This window comes from Pavona decussata, unplaced genomic scaffold, assembly GCF_977016875.1.
Source record: "Pavona decussata unplaced genomic scaffold, jaPavDecu1.1 SCAFFOLD_232, whole genome shotgun sequence".
NCBI classification, from domain to species: domain Eukaryota; kingdom Metazoa; phylum Cnidaria; class Anthozoa; order Scleractinia; family Agariciidae; genus Pavona; species Pavona decussata.
The window spans coordinates 1,723,252-1,744,720 of record NW_028145637.1 but is presented as its reverse complement, the minus strand read 5'-3'; the positions used below and the strand labels follow the sequence as shown (position 1 = coordinate 1,744,720).

At 39.0% G+C, this 21,469-nt stretch overlaps 1 protein-coding gene across 2 annotated transcripts in view; it reads right to left on the bottom strand.

Annotated features, from left to right (window-relative positions):
- LOC146458695 (5'-3' DNA helicase ZGRF1-like) overlaps nt 1–21,444 on the bottom strand; it is a 57,394-nt gene extending 35,950 nt beyond the window's left edge. The window contains exons 1-13 of one of the 2 annotated variants that reach the window (XM_085090505.1): nt 21,219–21,444; nt 15,472–15,516; nt 11,686–11,715; nt 11,055–11,114; nt 9,183–9,353; nt 7,917–7,988; nt 5,086–6,594; nt 4,483–4,606; nt 4,200–4,402; nt 3,614–3,976; nt 2,290–2,428; nt 1,346–1,438; nt 517–555 (exon numbers count right to left, since the gene is read on the bottom strand). In XM_085090505.1, the coding sequence (XP_084946631.1) occupies nt 517–555; nt 1,346–1,438; nt 2,290–2,428; nt 3,614–3,976; nt 4,200–4,402; nt 4,483–4,606; nt 5,086–6,594; nt 7,917–7,988; nt 9,183–9,353; nt 11,055–11,114; nt 11,686–11,715; nt 15,472–15,516; nt 21,219–21,227 (2,857 nt within the window). In that variant the 5' untranslated portion in view covers nt 21,228–21,444. Of the gene's footprint in view, nt 1–516; nt 556–1,345; nt 1,439–2,289; nt 2,429–3,613; nt 3,977–4,199; nt 4,403–4,482; nt 4,607–5,085; nt 6,595–7,916; nt 7,989–9,182; nt 9,354–11,054; nt 11,115–11,685; nt 11,716–15,471; nt 15,517–20,488; nt 20,531–21,218 lie in introns of those variants that run through there. The other variant, XM_085090504.1, reaches the window with a different exon arrangement.
- Nucleotides 21,445–21,469: the final 25 nt, after the last annotated feature.

The window sequence follows — 21,469 nt, the reverse complement described above, 5'->3', positions numbered from 1 at the left end:
TTTTTCCTATATCTGTATTGGAAATTTTTCCAGGCTGTTAGTTACCTCTAACCCACGGGGGTTTGTGCGGCTGCATTTGGTCGGGAAATACGTTCCCATTTTCCCCACTGGGTTTTGGGATTTTCGTATCAGGCAGACGTACATGTTTAGCCCGAGATGTACGCTTTTGATCTTAATTTGTTATATATTTGTTATTTATTTGTATTTATGCACGAGGACGGCATTAAACACTCGGGCTCACAGTTCGAGCTGCACACCCACTCCTGTGATTGAGTCGTGATTATAAATAGGAATTGTACCTGTCTACAACAATTTGTCATAAGTTCCTTAAATAGAACAATACAGAATTTGCTCTAGACATTCTCGATTTATTGAATTTTGACGCCAGTTGAAACCACCAAGCATTCTTTTACTCTGATGTTGATAAAAAAAACCTAATAGGGCAAGACATCATGAAATGCCCGCTACTGAAAGTTTGTCGTGGAAGTTACTAGTAAGATTAGTGTAACATGTTACCATGAGAACAGCTAGGGCCATCCAATCTCCGGTGACTTCCTGCAAGGGACAAATGAACTGCACTTAGTTTCACACCAACAAAAACTGCATTCATAGCTTATGATGGCACAATAGCTGGTAAGGCGCCACATAAAATTATTCCTCTGACACCTTGACTTTACACTAGCTGAGTAAATTTGAGGAAAGCTCAAGCCAATTACTAATTTCTTACTTAACCAATCGGACGAAGGCAAGCGTTGAAATCGATGTGACAAAGTAACACGAATAACTCAGTCAATCAGTGAAAAAGTGTAAACCTGACATTGCATATGATTAAAGTTGGTATATTAAAAGGGTTCAAGTAAGATTCAAGCAAGCTAAACACCAACCTTGGGGAAACCTTGGGTTTGCTTTTTTGTTTCCCTTTGTTGGCAATAAACAAAGCCGTACAAGCAACGCTCAAACTATAAAAATAATATTTCTTTTTCGGTGTAAATTTTAATGATTTGTTAAGTCATATGTCCGCGTTTAAGTTTCACACACGTTTTCTTTGCTGAGCAAAACTTAGTAGCTCCCTAGGGATGTTAAGTCGTCCAATAATTAGTGATGACATCGACCCACATGACTTCACCTGCTTGTGTACAACAATATAGAACGAATTTAGTGCTGTTAGTATGCAGACCGCAATTCAAACTTTCTTTCCACTAATAGAATCGGATAAAGTCTATTCTGCCAATACAGCCATCTTTCGTCGCTCCTATCCACTCAGAGCGCTACCACAAACGCCCAGAGAAACTGGGGGCGAAGAAAGACGGCTGTGTTGGCAGCCGCTAGAGAACGTCTTGCACACCTTGTTCATCGCTGCCAAACTCAGATACATCCACTTTATGAAGAGCGGCGTGGTACGTGCGAGCCAGTTCAAACAAAACTATATTCAGGTGCTCTAGAAAGTAAAACGAGTTTAAAAAAATCATTTTTGTACAAATTAATTCATCACAAATGTGATTCCAGTTCCAACCCTTACTCCTTCTCAGTAGATGGTGTTTAAATACCACCAGTGACATTTTTTACTCCGTAAAAACAACTCCTGATCTCCAGCTACACTAGCCATCGCAATTAAGACATCACAGGAAGTGAGGCCCCAAAGCCAAAGTAGCGACGTCAAAAGTGTGTCTATATTTTACGAAAAACAACGAGGAATAATACCAAAAACCAAACGTGGTATGCCAAAATACCTGATATGAAGGCCCGAGAGATACCTGTATAACCACCTCCCAATCTCATACTGTTATTACACTCTATAGACTGCTAACAACAAGACTGATAAACTTTACAAACATCTGAAAAAAATCAAACTACATTCTCTATTTTTGTACCTTTTTTTACTGAAGTGACTTGGTCAGTAAACAGATGAAGGGGAACAATTTGTTAAATAACTGCAGTGCTGCGTCGTTTGGTGGGGGGGGGGGGGGGGGGGAGAGTAAAAACGAATGCGGTTGAGTTTTATCAACTGAGTTGATAAAGTAAATTGGATATCATCAAGAGATGCAAAAGTTCACGTTTCGAGCGCCGCCCGGCTTTGTATCTGTTTATGGTGACCAATTTCCATACCTTGTCAAACCAGTTGATGTACCAAACATTTGTATATATTTAAGACACAATTCTGCCACCCAAAAGTAACTGGTTCCCGAGAGTAATGACTCCCGTCTTCAACGATGTATTTTATGACATAATTAAGAGAACTTAGTTTCCCTGACTTGGTAATCTGGAATTGGAGCGGTGCTCTATACCTACCTCTCAAAGCGGCCTTAAACACCTGTCTATATTGCATGACATTTTCAAATGCCACGGGGACAGTGACAAGACGAGTTGGCGTGACACTTCTCTCACATTCCTCTGCAGATGGAAAAGACAACTCACCAGCCATGTTACGCTGTTTAACAGAGAGAAAAATGACATATAAAAAGGAGCTGACAAATAACGGAGGGATCGGGTAACAGAGGTTCAGAAGTTTGCTTACGAAATAAAAGGTACATAGGATATATGCATTTAGGGCAATTTTTTTTTTCAAACACCATTCACAGACGTACAAAATTACTATTAGACAAGACCATTACGTACTATAACCCAATTGTGACTCCATGTGAACCTACAAAACAAATGACATTACAGACTTCACCCTTACATTGTCTTATTGCTCGTCTCAGTGTCTGTTATATCAGTCACAAAGCGTTAGAAGCGGTTACATAGCGTTATTGACAAGTAAAGCTTGTTAAGTACACATCCATTAAATAAATACAATTTCAAGAGAAACAAGTCATCAACAAAAGGAGTTGAAAGTTTTAGACAGCTCACACCGTCAGGAGCCATGTAATACAATTTGTTACAGTAGTTATACTATAAAAAGAAAAAACAATTGTTTCACGTTGTTTCCATGATCAGAGGGCAGTACAAGACTGAGAGGTCGAGGGTTGTAAAGTCACAGTATTGTCTGGCGTTGCCTTGTACGGTTGAGAGACTAAGACGATAAAATATGTAACCTTTGTATTAGATATTATTTAGTCGGGGTTTGTCTTGGATTCAAGTCTGTTATTAATATGGAGGAAATCGAGAAAAAGAGGTTCTCAGCATTTTCTTGAGGAATCTTGTGACAAGGTTTGTAATTGGAATCAATTTGGCAACTGGATAGGACACAACAATTGTAGAGAAGAGAAGCTATTACTGCTAATGTGAACTTGCGACGTAGTGTCTCTAAGTCAAAATGTGCCCAGTTGATTTGACCAAACAGAGCGGAGGGATCCGTTTGTCAAACATTTTTAAAACTCTTCGGACCCGAGAACTATTTTTCAAATCCATGTTCCGTCAAATAGTGGTAGTTTTTCGTGCCAACTAACTGTGTTTCAAAATTTTGTAAAGTTGTCAACCACTTTTTGTCTTGAAAAGACATAAAAAATAGAATTTCTGGTAATGAACATTGTACACGTAAAATAGTTTTGCAAGCCCAAAAAGTTTCCGAAAGTTTTAAGGAAACCACACCAGGACAGGCACTTAATGGTTGGACGTGGTGAATACTTTCCTATATATTCATAGGCACAACACTACACCTGTAATTACTCACGTCTCCCGAAATGAAGCCCATCATAAACCCGGGTGCAGTAGGTGGTCTGTAACCATGCGACTTCTGGCAAACGTGAGCCGACGCAGTGTTGTTCTTGGGCAGGTCACGTGAACTTCCTTTCCCCACCTTCCTTAGTCCAATGCGTCGGCACGAACCAAGCGGCATTGAATGGACTATTGAATGGTCTGAATGCTTCTCTTCAATAGCAACATTTGTAACATCACTGCCTCCTCTTAGTACAGCTCCAGTTTCGGTTGCTGCAGCAGCTGCTGCTGTTTCGTGGCATACAGTGAAAGATATTTTAGTAGAAGGATCTTCCTGGTCATCAGGTGGTGCAGTAAGTATTGGAGCTCTCCGTCTGGACTGCAAACAAGGAGGCGCAAGCCATTTTGAGTGTTCTTTTGCAAATTTAAAACATTTTAAATGTTTTCTTCCTTATGATAAATTATAGATTGTTAATTGTCATTACACACCTTCAAAAATCGTATTTTCTGGTTACCGTAACTTGTAACTTGCGATAAAGCCCACACTAACTGCTTCCAAATTTGGATAACGTTTTCATTTTCTATAAGCAACAAATGCTCACCATTTGAGGAACTCTTTGTACAAACTCAGTCTGAATCTCTGTGCATCCTTGCCCTGCCACCTGGCTTTTACTAGTGAATCCTTCAGTGGATGACAAAGCTATGCTTTCCCTGGTAGCAAATTCCTTTGCAGACAGCAGGTACGGTGAATCTTCTATTAAGTCTATCCAGTCAGTGACCTCAGACGAAGGAGCTTTGTGATCACCTTAGGTCAGAACAAATCGGTGTTTACAGCTCTGTGGTATTGCAACCAGGGCGTTACATCATATAATTAATTTATCTTACCACGATGAGGCTGATTATGCAGTTGCCGCCTTTGTACTGACATCATTGGCACAGTAGGACCTTCCCTCTTCACTGTGTCACTAACAACTGAGCCTTTCCATGAATGACCATCTCCTGCTTTCACCTGAGGAAGCAACGACATATTATTTCTTTTTTTAGATAAAGGTGTATAAAGAATATTCTTGTTATTGTTTCCGTTGCTGTTGTAAGCACATAAAGAGAGCGAACAAGAGTTTAACTGGCTCGATCGCCCTCGTAGTTTTGTTATAGATCATCTTGTTTCCAGTGTTAGTTACTTGCCCATTCTGGTTCTTTGCTTAGCTTGCACTCGCATCATCCCTTGTAAAAAGAGCGTGTTCAGTCAGCTACTAGACATAGCATCATTTTAGGAGCTCATTACTCGAACCCTCCAAGAAATTTACTTGTTGTTTCTGTTTCTTATAACAATCGCCCTGTCGCTTGAATTGAGTGTGAATTTGTACGGACCCAAGAGAAATCTGATGGAAGTGTCGTATTATGTAAAGCACGCAGAAATTACGCGAATAAGAGCACATAATGAAGAACGGCTTGGAGTAAAGTGTCTGTTGTGAAACATGTACTAACCGTTCGACTGTCTGAAGGAATCACTTTAGTTGTGCCCACAGCAGCAGCTCTCCACTGAGCCGTTTTGTCCCTCGTTGGTGGGTAGAATTCTGGTGACACCCCACTCTGTAGCAAGCTATCTTCCATGTCCTCAACGCACTTAAACTCAAACGACGGAGTGTTGCACAGTTTCAAATTACTCAGCCTGTCATTATTTATTCTTGCATCTTTAGGCCCCTCCAAGTACTTGGTTTGCTCGAACTGTCTTTGCAGTGCACCGTATGCAAACAAAGAACCTGGGTGACTGGACAGCCCTTTTGTTTCGATATTAAAATCACTGTTACTCGAATGGGTAACAACCTCTCTTGCTGCAACTGTTACACATGTCGAATTCAATTCCGATCTGTGAGCCATCAGGTGCGGTTTTGGTAGAGGACTGGCTTGCATCAAGTCTGGATCACTGAATATCATTATTGATTCTTGAAAGCAGTGTGGGGATTGGGTAGTTGAGCACAGATCAAGGGATGGTAGCATTACTGAGGAAGCTTCTTTGACAGCAGCTGAATCGGGGCTCTCAAATTTGCAGGGGTCCCGTTTACTACAATCCATTGTTCCTTTTTTGCAGGGCCAATCTCCTTCCTCACTCAAATCAACACAAACTTGAGCACGACCGTTGCCCACACAAGATAGTTTTCTCATCAAAGGAGAGACTGATTCAGAATCATTCTGTGACCAAAGATCGTTTTGCCTTTGGCTGTTATACGGTGACTTGCTAACTGCTGACTCCTGTCCCTCAACCTCCCTGGAAACATCACAAATGTGGCTTCCCTGAAGACTGTCATCATCGAACAAGGTACAGTTAGTGTCACTAGAGCAAGCAGCAAATGAATCCGGCGACAAATTTATTGAATTGCACAAATCTTCACTAATCATTTGGTTTGACTCCAGGGAATTATTCTCTCCAGGTTTTGGCTCCGATGTTGATATGGCAATGTCTTTTGTACAGGAACGCAATTTAACCACATCATTTGTTGAGGATTTATTATCCAACGGTTCATCGAGACGAGAATGTTGCATGTTCATTTCTCCATTTTCTGCAGTATTTGTATGCTTATTACTTTCTGTATTTTCTCTCCTATCTACCGTTTCAAGTTGTGAAGCATTCTTAGAGGATGTGAACAGTGCAAGAATTTGGGCATTGCTGCGTTTGTTTTCGTTTACATCCTTATTAATTAAGCAATCCTTTTTCGATGAATAGCTGGAAATTATGGGTTCCAGCTTTGTTGACATTTGATTCTCTTTTCCTGCAGCTGTGGGAGTCCCAGTCATATTGAATGGAACTCTTTGATCATGCTGTTGCCATGTTGGGCATACAGTAAATCGCCTGTCTGAAGTTTGAAGAGATGACCGCCTACTTTCTGGCTTACTGGAATGATCACTGTACATATTAAAAAAGTCAGTTTTGCTTGGAGGTCTGTTTACTGTAACAAGACGTGGACTTTTTTCTGGAATAATATTGTTCTCTCTTGGCTGAAAAAAAGAAAGTAGTGACTGTACTTAATCACTAATAAGCATTTAACGTCGCAACAAAATAATTAAGGTATTCTGATACAGTTTATAACACCCAATGTGTTACTTTTTCAACTGTAATTTACGTCAGATTGACGTAACTTGCCACTACCTATTTGTTTTACATTGAACTTGTTCATGATTAACAGTCTTCTTATTGCGATATGTTTTGATTAAGAAATATCAGTTCAGTGTTAATTCTACATATTTGTTCCCTGCAAATATGAGCGAAATTTTAAATGCTAAAAAAATGCGGAAAATGTCAATCTAAAACATTTGAAAAGGTTTCCAAATACAATTTGGCCACCGTAAAGAGATTTCCCAACAAAATCAACTAAGCTTTTTATTCGACTGATTTATTCGTGTTTCCACGTTACCATGCATGCTCCCACCAATAGCGTAGCTCCACCGCTTACTGTATAAACCATATACAACCCATACTTTCTTCATTCTCTTTAAAGAAGGGCTAACGCTCCAAACATAACCTCTCAGTTTACTGTGGCCAAATTACCTCATGAACTCTGTTGATAAAACCAAATATTCGTTTCCACTCCCCACCGACTCAGCACCACAGTTCCTTTAGAAACTAACTCCCCCATCCAGATATTGGTTTGGTTGAGTGAGGTCTGACATGTGTGACTGGCATGAAAAATGATAAACGATAAGGGGAAAAAATGGGTATTACTAGGGCCAGAAGATTTTCATAATGCTAACTGCGAGCTAAAAAATTGGCTATAATTTAGTAGAACCAGCGATTGCAATAGCAACTTGAACGGGATTTGAACCCATGACCTCTGCGATACTGCTGCAGTGTTCTACCAACTGAGCTGTTAAACAACAACTGGGAGCTGCCCATTTTCTTGTGTGTGTTTATAAAACATGTACGCCAGTGAAAGATTGAATATAGGAGATATATACATAAAATGCAGGAGAACGGTTGGATAGATGCAAAACCATCACACAGTCGAACTTGTATTAAGGGAAACCGTATCAAGCAGTCATCCTCTAATAAAAGCATATGTGTGATCTGTGTTCCTAATTACCATACAATTCTGCCAACTTTGGCTCCAAGAATTATTGATCATTTGAGAAGCCATATCAAACACTCGAAAGTGTGTTTCATCAGATATCCAAACGCTTCGAAGTCGTTTAAAAAACTCGGCTGCGCCTGGTTTTTTTAACCTACTTCTCAGTGCTTGGATATCTGATGAAAAACGTTCTCTCGTGTTTGATATATTACTTCACATATATGACATGTCATATATTTCACTTTCGACTGTTACCTTCTTGGCTTCTGGTTCACTGGACTGGATCATTACAGACTTGTTCTGGTTAATCTTTGGTGGCTGAAAACACTAAGATATCAAAAAGATCTGATATTATGGTAAATGATTTACAAATGATGGATCAGTGAAGTAACTTTGTAGTGTATCTTAAAGTGTAAAGTGAGCCCATTTCTACTGAGTGTTAGCCCTATTAAGGAAAATGGTAAAGAAAAATACTTTGATCTCAGCGGGAATCGGATTTGATCGACCGTTGCTCTACCGACTGCAGATCATGACTTGTTTCTGATCATGACACCAGATCATGATTTGTTTTCGATTGGTAAAATATTTGCAAGTGCATAGGCTACACTAGAAAAATTAAGGGAAACTCCGACGAAGACTTCTCTTTGGACTCACTGGCTTTCAGGTTAAAAATTCCAACCACCTGTTGAATGCTTGGCAAAATATTGTGTGTTGTGTGTTGGAGATGTTTGCCTCGTCTGAACAGTGCCTGAACCCCTGATTAGTTTTGGAGGTAGGACAAAAGTAAATATTTAAGATTATTGCATACCTTCAGACAAAAAGCAGCATAGCAAATTGTATTGTTACTGTAGTCTGGTTCCTTTAAGCTCTGGTCATGTAAATGTTTTCGAACCGCATCAACGGCCACTTGATCTTTAAATTGGAGACTAATTCTGACTGTTGTACTTTGACTGTTTCTTAGTCATAAGATTAGCCCTTCATTGCAGCCAGTTTGAGAAAGAAATTATAACGAGATTTTAAACCTAAAGAAATCAAGCCGACAATTGTGAATCAGCTGTGCGTTGTTTACCTTTTTCATGTGATCTACATATAGCTGTGCGATGCAGATTATGCACAGCCCGACACCTTCATCAACGCATTGCTGAGCACAAAAATTTGGCAATCGGTAGGCATTTCTTAGAAGCTCACTTTTGAAAGAAAGCCAATTTATGATTTTGAGAAAGTGCAAGGGAACATTTGATTGTTTAGTCTTTGAAATGGTGTTTATCAGGAATTTCAAGCCCAATTCAAACATCCAGACGTACCCCATACATGCTAAACTGTTTGATAAACTTTTTCTTACGTTACAGCTTTTTTAATAATGTATTGTTCTTTTCAGTATTTACAGATTAAAACTTATAAACACTTTTGACTTGATAATGACGTTAAGCTAGCGTCGAAACGTCGTCGTTTTTTAGCAATTTTTTTATCTTAAAATGACATGAACTGTTTTTTTTTTGCAATACAAAACAATGCACATACTTGTCTTTTCCTCTTGCCTGATTGATAAATCAGTCCTGTGCCTTTATTTACTTCTTTATCCTGCACTGTGTTTGAAGTGACCACCTGGGTGTGGTCAGATGAAGGGTGAGTGAGTCTTTCCTCAATAGTTATTAAGTATCGATCACTTTCTATCTCTTCACCTGGGGATACCTGTCAAGGCAAGTAAGTTATGGACATGGCTAAAAGGGAAACATGATACCTAGATATTGATAAACATGAACAGTAAGTATTCTCGTCTTTAGCAACACCTTGTGCCTCAAACCATCAGCTCCTCTTTCACTGGAAAGTTACAGCTACTAGGTGGACTAAGCTAATGATGTTTCAGGAGTGAGTGAAATATTTAGCTCTGTTGGAAGGTGATTCTTGTACATCAAATACAATCATCATTCACATGTATGTTAATTAAAATGGAACACAGAACTAATACATGGTGCCATGATGCCAACTAATACATTAACCCGTATAGAGGGATGTGGCAAAAACCCAAGAACAACTTGCCGACAAGTCACCGACAGATACCTGACAGGGTGGAACTGTTGGCTATCTGTCAGCCAACATGTTGACTGTTGGCCATCTTTTGGCCAACAATTTATCAATCGACCAAAAGCTTTATGGGGTACTTTTCCTTCAGTTTTTCCATAAATTTAATTTGTGCTAATTGTATACAACATTGGAGTAAAACTTTCCAGCTGAGAACCTGCTCAGAAAAAGGAAGAAAAAGCCGGGAAGATGAAGGGCTATTAAGGTGATTCCTTAAAATAAACCCTGTCGTAAAATTGTCCTCAAATTTTTACTGATTGCTTACTAAACAATGTTATAAAATGTTAGGTTACTGTGTCCGCAAAACAGCTGCGATCTACTCAAATTGCCGCACAATTGGTGTGGTGTTCACTTTCAAATATGAGTCCATTTCACCAGTTCTTACCATGTCTAGAGGAAGTAGTAAATGCATAAAAAAAGCAGAACAAAAAAATAACGTTATACCTAGAATGTATGAAGCACAAGAAAGAGACTAAAGATGATTTTCAGTTCTTGCAGGCATGCATAATATGAATCAGTATTGCCATTTGTACACTTGACTCTTAATTAGTCATGTACCGTATGCTTGTTGAGGACGACTCCCTCAAGAAGGAGAGTGTGTGACCAAGTTCACAATATTATTCTGTGAAATTCAAGCTAATTTATCAGCACACATTTTCTCATGAACTAACAAAGTTGTACGTACTAGAATTTGTGCTTTCATGTCATACGCTGTGACCACCTGTCACGTATTTCAGCTCTTATCAGTTAGCTGTGGTTTGGAACTATTCCACCGAAGTAAAGATTACGTTGGGATGACTGAACTCTCACTCATTCTCCTACAATTATTTAGGAGCATGGGAGTATTCAGTCTTGTATGTCGTGCAGCCTGATTGAAGCCTATAGTTAACTCAAGTTACATCAAATTATATCAGTAGAACTGGTAAAAGACTGGCATCAACATTTGAACTGGTTTTTCTCAGTTGTCCTCTAGGTGTCACAAAAACTGCATCTCTCTGACGCCAAAGGGCAGATTTGTTGTTTGCACCTTTTTTACCTTGTGTTCCCTTCCAGGCCATTGGCTTAATTAATTGTTTTTCTTTTGGCTGGGCTTGTTTGGCGATTGTTTCCATAACCACACAAATTTCCAACCTGATAACAAATTCATTTTTTGGAAATGCTTGTAGGGGACGTTAATCATCTTTACCAGTTTTTCCTTAGACCGCATTCCTGAGCCAAAACATAAAACATGCATGTAACTATGTATGTAGTTCTATATTCGTTTCAATTATTTATAACACATTTCACTGTGTTAACACCAAAATTACTTACCTGATCTTTCTGTATGAAGAGTGAATCCAGATTCCTACACTGTTCATCACAAAGCACTGCCTGGAATAAACTCACATTTTGTTCAGTGCAATGACACTCATTGTTAACATGACATTATTTAAGGAGTGTATTATAAATTTGTCATAAACACATATGTAAGATCAAAGGGAAATGTTAAAGTGTACATGACACGAAATTTTTTCTTCAGTTTTCTGTAGTTCAAAGTCTATAAAAAACGAATTGAAGCTTTAAAAAGTACTGGAAATTTCTAGGGCGCCTTGTCGATTGTTTGCGCTGAAAATGCATGATTGTTGTTACGTGTTGGCCAAAATATCAAGTCCGTAAAAGGAAAGGAAAGCAAGGAAAAAAGCGGAAGAACACACGTTTTGCAGCAAAAATTACAGAGTGATCTTTTTGATTAACCAAAAAAGTCACATGTAAAAATTCTGGCGCTCTTGAGTGAAATGAAAAATTGACCTTAATTCAACACTGATAACGGTTATGCTCTAAGCCTTTAATTATTTTTCTCAACGACCGATGTATGCAGCACAAAGTCTAAATGAAGGATAAAAAAAGTTTTGATGAGCTCTTTATTAGTAACTGTAGACATTTATGATCTAGTAATTCATACCTTGGATCCACTGACCTTCAAAATACCATCCTAAAGAAACAATAACACATTAAAAAATTGCATGTAAATTGTTGTGTCGTTACAGAAACTACATTCCATGCGTTCAGGGAATATTGTACCTTAAAGTTCTGAAAACCAGCCCTCAAATCACAGACACTAAATCCTTCAGATAATGAGCATTTCCAAACATCTAAGGGAAGTATAACGTTATGTAAATTAATATATATTATGTAATTAACAGCACGCAATTACTGACTGTTGATCGCTCTGACGTGGTCAGGACATGAGCTGACAGTTCAGTTGTTGGACAATCTGATGCCTTGAAAGCCCTCTCCATCCAAACTCCATCCAGTAGCCTCCTCTTTCCTGTTGAAGACGCTTCTACTCAGTCTAACTTCAAACTCCACGTTATAATCACAGTTCCCAAATTTGATGCGTTTTCTTGAACTCCTCATCACTCTTTCGCAGCAACTTCTCCTGGTATACTCGAATATTTGAAGCCATTGTCGTCGATCTGTAAGCATTGGCGGCCACCCGCCACCCGCGCACTTCTCTTTCCTGTTGAAGGCGCTTCTACTCAGTCTAACTTGAAACTCCACAATATAATCATAGTTCTCAAATTTGATGCGTTTTCTTGAACTCCTCATCATTCTTTCGCAGCAACTTCTCCTGGTATACTCGAATACTTGAAGCCATTGTCGTCGATCTGTAAGCATTGACGGCCACCCGCTCGAAAAGGTCTGTCCAGCCACTTTTCAATTCAGATTTTCAGTATCAATTTCCTGCTATGGCTTTTCCAGCCGAATCAGCCGCAGCAGAACGTGATGAAACGCATTCAAATGCTATGGAGACTCAGATACCGGAAGCGACGCCAACCGTAACCAAAGAAAAGCAAGCTACTCTTCTGTTACTGTAAGAGTTGTAAGTTGTACTTCAAGAATAATATGTGCGGCACGTTTCTGCATACAGAGAACTCTCTCAAGTGCCTCTTTGTGGTATAACGTCCATACTGTACTTGCGTACATAATGATTAGTTTGATTACTGCATTACAGTAGATCATAAGTTGGGCTCCATTTAAACTAGCCTTGCAAAACTAGACACCCTGTATAAATATTGATTAAATAAATAAAAATCTTCGGAGTCTTTTTCTAGTAGGGGCTAATATGCCGCAAAAGGCCGAATCGCTTAGAAAGTTTATTACATAGGTTAGAGACACTTAAAAGGGATTAGCCCAACCATCCTTGTGTAATAAGTTTACGACAAGAAGCCAGGTGCATACAAGAATACTAGGAATAAAGATAAGCTTAATATACCATTTTTTTTAGATCAGCAACAGGTCAGCGATCTTTCTCATATAGGGCTGCTCAGCTCTGGAATGACCTTCCAGAAAGTTTAGCAAACATAGAGTCATTTGATGTTTTTAAGAAAGCGATTAAAGGACGTGCCCTTGACGAATTTTTAAGCCATTGACACTCAATAAATGTAATTATGCGTATTTTAAGTTTTTAAATAATATGGTAATGTTTTATCACTTTTAAATGTTTTTTTTTTTTTAGATTTCAATTGTTTATATTAGATTTTATTGTAATTGGTATGTGAAAACCCATTTTGATTGGATGTACCAGCTATTACTATTACCACTACTACTACTATTACTATTACTATTACTATTACTATTACTATTACTATTACTATTACTATTACTATTACTATTACTATTACTATTACTACTATTAGTTACTATTTGTGTAATTGCGCGGTGTTTCTTTATACCATGGTGTGACTTTTGCTACTTTCCAATGGTTAAGGAAGCCGTTTGTCTTTATTGAAACGTTTAACAATTTGCATAACAGATAAGCAAACTGCGTTGCAATTTTCTTGAGTACATGTATCCAGAAGTCAATGGTTTGCTTTGGCGTAATCAGAGGGGTGTTGAACATTTAATCGAGAGAAAAAAATGTGTCACCCTAGTGTTATCAAACTCTACGTCAGTACCATTGTCGTGACCACTTCTTCACCTGTTAAGCTCGTTTGCAACAGAGGCTTCGTCATTAGTCATTTTCTGTAATTAGTTGTTCGATATTAATTCAAGGTTTACTTGTCCCGTTCGTTTTTTTAGTGCTTTCCAAACTCCTTTTAGATTTCCTTTACTCTTGTCAATGTTCATACGAAAATAGCTTCCCCTTACCTTCTTTGACATTTCAGAATTTGTTAATTTCCTTTAGTTTATTCAACACCAGCCACAAACACAACATGAAAATCTGCACTAGTACCTACAATTGCTAATGGAAAAAGTCACGAGCTGTTCAAGGACAAGTGTTGAGCATTTAATTTATCCATTTACCACGCATTGGCACAATGCAGACTTCACAAGCTAAATCCAATAATTTCTTTCGTCATGGAGATCTTCGTTCCAATCAGAACACCACATCTAGATTTCTAAATACACGCCAGACGAGTGACTAGCTTCCGCGGAACATTATGCTCAAGGCTGCACACATTCCTGGACGTGAAAACACATTAGCTGATTGTCTGAGCAGGTTCCATGATCAAACAGTTTCTCGTATTTTACAACCATGCAGTTTCAGTTAACCCACAGTTGGTTTTCTTTCATTGATATTGAGTTCAATGGCAAGTAATAAAGTCGTTTGCAGAGTCCATGATCAGTTATCTTTGGCCTGCGCAAGACGTCAGCTATCACTAGAGGAGCTTTGCGTACACCCGGAGAACAACTTCGATCCTACTTCCTTTTCTCCAAGTCTTGTAATCTAGTAGCCTTTCCTGGTGTACTGGATTTATTTAGCTTTTCTTGTAGGTTCATTTACATCAGTTTTAAAACTCAGTCAATAATTATATTAGTTGCTTTAAACAAGTTAATCTATCCCTAGAACCTGATGTCACTTTTTTCATGGCACCAGAGATCATATCCCTCAAACAGCCTGCAAAACTTATGCCAGCTAGAGCACCTGCACGTAAATTGCCTATCACTGTTAATATTGTTTTTATTCTTAGCATCTTTGACCATGCTTGCATGTAGGCCATTTTTCTTGTGCCCTTTTTCTCATATATATAAGTCCAATTCGGTCCCTACTACATTACTAGAGGCTGCAAGTGATTCAGGTTATCATCTCAGAACATGCAATGTCAATTTTCAACAGGACCATTTTACCCTCCAGGTATATCAAACGAAAATTGTTCAGTTTAAGAGGAGAGGCCTTGAAATTGTTTTGCCACCTTAAGCTCTCAATTCAAGATACCCAGGCACCTTTATTCACTGTTGCTACACTAGGAAGGATCAAAACTGTTCCAGGGCACCGCTTTGCCAAATTTCTTTAGTCTTGAATAACTTATATTTGGTTTTTGTTATCTTATTATGGGCTAAGGAGGTGTTACTTTTGCATTTAATGCTGGTGCATCACCTCTGCTCATTAAATTCTTAGGGGACTGGTCATCAGATGCATATAATTTATGGTCAATTTAGTTCTTGACACAACTCACGAGTTTAGCCTTGCCAAAACCTTAGCTCAACGTAGCCTTACCACTAACCCATTGGTTCATTAAATTTCTCTAATTCATTTTACTTCACGCCTCTCGGGTTTGGGGTTACTAATCAGTTAGTGACAATAGTCATAACATTCATCAACATCAATGACACACTCGCCTAATGGCCGCCTTAATGACTTGTGTACATGATATACATACCACTTTTTGACATCATCTATGATGTATCACTGAACAGAAGCATGGTAAAATGAAATCTTTTTGTTTCACAGAAAATAACATACCTGCCAGGTCTTGGCTTTCTTTGCCTTCTGGTGAGTATAAAGCACCTACAGTGTAATTGCAAATGGAAGAAAATGAATATGTTCAGTTGTGGCTCAATTCTTTTTTTTTTTTGGGGGGGGGGGGGGGAGAGGGATTTAACAATTTTCAAAAAAGTCTGATTTATAATTTCCTTTGTCTCAAATTATGTATGAATATATTTGCACAAAGGAAAATAAAACTTAAACTGGTGTGAAAAATTTTAAAACCAAAAAAAAAAAAATTAAACTACAACAAATTCACCATGTGTAAGTCTCAATGTATTGAAGCAGGGCAGTGCTATCTGGGGACCAAACAAATGAGAAAAGTTTTAAGTAACATCACAAATGCAAAAAAAAAAAAAAAAAAAAATTAAACAGTGCAACTGGTAGAGACCTTGTGTCTGCTGTCCTCTCCTCTACTTTGAGGATAACCACATTACTGTAAAGAACAACTTTTTTGGTTGTACTACACTTTAAATGCCTTTTATCAACACGTCCAAAAAGTATTGTTAAAGACTTTGAGTAGGGTTGTTTTACTGTGCTGTGGAAAAGTTTATATGAGGACAGGAAAAATTCAAGCATGCACATACAGTGTATTGCTAAGGTACAGACTACATGAGTTAGTTCAGTGTAGCAACAGCTTCTTCAGTCAAAAAATTTCTTAGAAATGAACAAGTTTCATGTTAGCGACTGGACAGAAGTTACAAGGTTTCATTTTTTGTGTAATATTGTGAGCTGTGTATGTTGGCTCCATTGCATGTAAAGAGACTTGCTCGTAAAGAGCAGATGCACACACTCCAGAAGTCAAAGAAATTTCTGAAGTCCCCCTATACTCCTGGTCCCCTATGAAAGTAAGAGGAAGCTAACCTTGACATGCGATGAATCACAATATGGTTAAAGGGCCGTTCTTTGTCATCAAATGGATGATGGCCTCACAGAGCATCCAATCACTTATACTTCCAGGACCCTTCCACTGCAGAAAGAAGTCAATTCAACATGGAAAGACAACCACTAGCCCTGGTATTTGGCGTGAAGAAATTTCGCCAGGACATTTTAAGGCATACATTTTAGTTTGGTCACTGACCACAAACCATTGGAAACATTGTTTAATGAGAAGGCCATACCCACAATGGCAGCAGCGAGAATTCAGCGTTGGGCCTTGACACTGGCTGCCTATCACTACTCCACTGATTACAAACCAGGACCTGACCACAGCAATGCTGATGCCCTCAGCCAACTACACCATTGCCTGCAGAAACTGTATTTGCAATGGAACTTTTCAAAACAACTATGGTGAGGGTGAATGAAATTAGAACCGGAACCAGATGTGATCCAATACTGTCTCAAGTTATCAGGTATATATGGCAAGGTTGGCCTAATCACAACTCAGATCACAAGGAAAGATGAATTGAGTGTTCAAGATGGGGGTTGCTGTGGGGCAATCAAGTGGTGGTACCCCCTAACGAAAGAGGAACAGTGGTGGAGGAGTTACACAAGACACACCCTGGAATTTGCCGTATGAAGGCGTTGGCAAGAAGTTACATGTGGCGGCCGAAAATGGATGCAGATTTGAAGCAGAAAGTGTTTCAGTGCAGTCCCTGCCAGAAAAACAGGAAGTCACCGCTAGAAGCTCCTTAAAACACCCCTGGGAATGGCCTCATAAACTCTGGGGTCGACTTCACCTAGACTATGCAAGTCTATTCCTTGGAAAAATGTTCCTCCTCATGATAGATGCCCACTCCAAGTGGATGGAGGTGTTTCCAATGAAGAAATTGAGAATCATTAATGCACCACATGGCCGGGTTTTGCTAAAAGGTCACCCGCAGCCCACTTCCCAGTTCATGACCCCACTGTGGAAAGAGCAATACTTTTTAACGCCCACTTCAAGATTGTAGCCTTCCTAGCAAAGGAACCAAAATAAGAGTCGAACTCGGGTCATCAGATTCCCAAGCAGGAGCCTTACCACTAGACTACAGATGACAGGCTGCCACAATCAGCATCTTTTTGGCTCAATATCCAAGCCCCAAATATTAAGGCTAATGTAAGACGGGAGAACGGTCGACGCAACAGATTTGAGTAAAAGATTCACGAGTTTATTAATCACGCGGTAGAAACGAATGAAAACGGGAACAAGTAACACAAGGGTTATTGATAAATTATAAACATCTGAATTATCTGAATTACGACTTGGGGACTTCAGTCCTGCTTGGTGACTTGCTCTTGTGAAACTAATGAACTAAACTAACTGAGCCAAAAGGAGGCTAACTTATAGTAGTCTAAAGTACAAAATCTACACCAAAAAAGGCAAGGGTGATCTGTAACCTACTAAAACAGGATACGTGGGAGTAGCTATTACACAACAAACTAAGGTGTGTGATGAAACCAGAAAATTCAGGAATAACTAAATAATGATTAATTCAGAATAATTAAACAATGCAAAAATAATTTGGACTTGAAACTAAAATAGACGTAATGTGACCCGGTCACACTAACCGCAAACTACCTAAGCTAAATAAGGCTAAGCAGAGTGTTAGTTACCATTTTAAGTATTTGCCATCTTGAAGTGGGCGTAAAAGAAAATTGCACAGACTGTCTACTGGGAAGTGGGCTGTGAGCCGTTGGGCCATGGGCCATGGGCCACCTTTTAGCAAAACCCACACATGTCCTACCAGAAATTGTTGTCACAGACAATGGCAACACCGTCACAAGTGAAGAGTTTGAAGATTTCCTCAAACTAGATGGAATCAGTCATACTGCACCCTATCACCCTGCATCAAATGGACTGACTGTGAGAGCCATGCAAACATTCAAGGAGGGATTGAAGAAATTGAATGAAGTGTGGAGATGTGAGTTTTGCGATTTCTAGCTCATTACAGAATCACACCCCAGACTTCATCAGGGGTGTTGCCATCTATATTATATACTCCTAGGAAGGAAACCAAGATCGAGATTAGGCACCGAGTCGACTCAAAAATTTTAAGAAAAGTACTGTACATCAAAGCCAGGCTTCTCAGTAACAGGCACATAACTGGCATGCTAAGAAACACACCATGCTGACAGGATCAAGAAACAGTTTATGCAAGCAACTTCAATTAGGAGGACCAAAGTGGATACCTGGAGTTTTGAAACAGTTGACTAGTGCAACCTCATCTGTAGTTCAACTGGAAGATGGACAACTGTTGAGACCACCCCAAGACCATCTTTCTCATCCATCGGTGGAAGCTAAAAAGCCAAGATTGCAGGTGGAAGAAACCCTGACCACTAGACAAGACACCCCAACACCACCAATGGAGCTTGTACAGTCTGCTCTCCAGGGCTTCCCAAAAAACTGCTACCCTACTGGGAATAGACACGTCCCTTGATACTTGGCTGATTTTGTTACTAAGTGACTCATTAGGTTATTAGGACTGAGGCACTTAAGGTGGCCGAACACAGTTTGCGCATGCTTTACAGATTCTGTTAGTGATGCTATAAAGTGCGTGCTAGGGTTGTTGTAAGCAAATACTATTGATCCCTCGATTTTATACCAAATGGATCACAAAGGTTAGTTTCTCTTTATTTTGTGAATCCTTTTCACTTACCACCAAACAAAAGAAGTCAGTTCACGAAGAACTAAGGCCCTTTTTTAGCATGCTTTTCATCTTTCCTGAGAAAACCTAATTAAAAGCCATGCATGCGCATTTGACCAAAAATTTGTGACTGGTTGTTTTACTGGAAATGAACTGTTTTCTAAGGAACCGCTCATTAAAATTTCGGGAAATTTGACAAAACAGTAGTTCTCTAAAAGCTTAACTCGTCTACAAACAAAACCCAGAATCTAACAGAGGGTATCTTCAAAAAACGTTACAGTGCAAAACCAACATTTACAGGAGATCTCTCTGTTAAAATTACATGAAAGTAGCATCACTATGTCAGTATTTTGTAAGTTTTACTGGAAACAAAAAAATAGAAAAAATCTAACGAGTGCATTCTCTAAAAATTAAGGAAAACCATTATTTGTGGGCCGTTAATAGCTTGCTGCATTGTTATGGCAACGGCACCTTGCTCAACAAGAAGGATCAAAATTTATTCGTTCTTAGTTAATCTTGCACCGTGCTAATTTCGGGTACTCAGAAGTGGGTAGTTTTCAAATAATGTTTACTTACAACTGTATACTGGAAAACTGTGTTCGGTCACCTTAAGAACTGCATGCTAAGTTTGATGTTGATTTATCGTATTATTATGTAATAGTTTTCATGACTTAGTGGGAGAGTGTGGAATGTGGAAAATGTGAGCTGTGTAACTACTCCAACAGATCAGTTCAGGTGGAACATGCTGTCCACAATTAGAATTAAAAGCAGTTGCACTCTCAACCTTTAGCTGGTTTAAGGACAGTGCCTACTAATACCGAAGTATTTTTGCACGGTTTATGACTATTGAATTCATCCAATTCAATTCAATTCATTTATTTTTGCCATTAACCAAACAATACAACATAAATACATTAAAGATGATACATCTGTTTGCTGGGTATGTATGCATGTATGTACATGTATGTACGTATGTACTGACCAGCCAACGTTTTTTGTTGCTGTAATTGTTGCGAGGTTGGGGTGTATTATATAGGAATGTTACGGTGGGCAATAAACTAGGTTTGTCTTGCAACTAATTATAATTGCGTCGACGAAGGAGACGCTTCCTAATCGAGACGTTGTGCCAATGCTGTCCATCATGCCCAGCGCACGCTTTCATTAGCGCGAGAAATCGAGAAAATAGGTTGTATGTAGGTGCCATATTGCAACGTCACAATAGCATTATGACGGTCCATCATGCCCAGCGCGTTTCGTACCCAGTACCTATTTCTACGCGCGAGAAATAAAAAAAAAAGTTCGTTTATCCAATAGGATTGATGTAAAAAAATTAATAAATATCAAAAAGTGTCAAAAATGGTTTTGAAAAAAAAAACAGACGTTTCAGGTATATAACCCTTCTTCAGTGTGGAGAAAACCGTGTTTCGTACCTTGTTCCTACCTCTGTGGACATGCATGTTCCTAAGTGCGAGAAATCGAGAAAAGACGTTGTATATCGGATACGATTGATATGAAAAGTAAATATCAAACAGTGTCAAAAATGGTTTAAAAAAGAAAGGTCCGATTTGAAAACGGTTGTATTAAACACACAAACAAAGAAGAATAAAACACACCTGCATGGGTAATAACCTGCACTGGGAAAACAAAGAAGTAACTGGAACTACAGAACCCCGCCACACCATTGGTAAGATGCCCTGTAAACACCTGGGACTGGTTGCATAAAACATGATAAAACGTTTTTATGATAACACGTACGGATGTTAACAATAATATTATTGTCCTTAGACAATAACCTATTGTTTTGCAACTATACTTGCATGTTCCTGTAATCTTAACATGATTTATGCCACCCAGTTAGGTGCCTAACGTACTAAGTCGACGCACTATAATCTTTGATAACTGCTAGTTCTAATTATATAATCTGCAAAGGGCATAGCTTATCACTGCAGATGTGTAAATGTGCAGGTCAGGGGCAGGTGCAAGTGTTTAAGTATATACAACGTGCCAATGTTAAAAAGTGTCCAGCGTTATTCAGACATATAAGGCCTCTACTGATTGCTCTTCAATGATGCAACTTGCATCGCAACAAAATTATAAGGCAAGTTGCAAGAAAAATTCCTTTTGCAACATCGTCTTAATACTTAACGTTTTGCAACTCACCGAAAACATGGCAAGACCGCGTCAATAAACAAGGGTGTTCACCTCATCTGTTTGTGGGAATAACTACCACACGGCTTGGGTCGGAAGAGTAAAGTCTAAGAGACTTTCTTTGCCAGTTTAGGGTAGAGGACCTTACATCGATAAATCGACTGTAGGTAAAGACTATTTATATCTACGCTTTGAAAGACTAGCTTAGTCGGCGCCATATTTGTATTTACGCGGGCTTGCGAGACCTAGTCTTTTAGCAACCC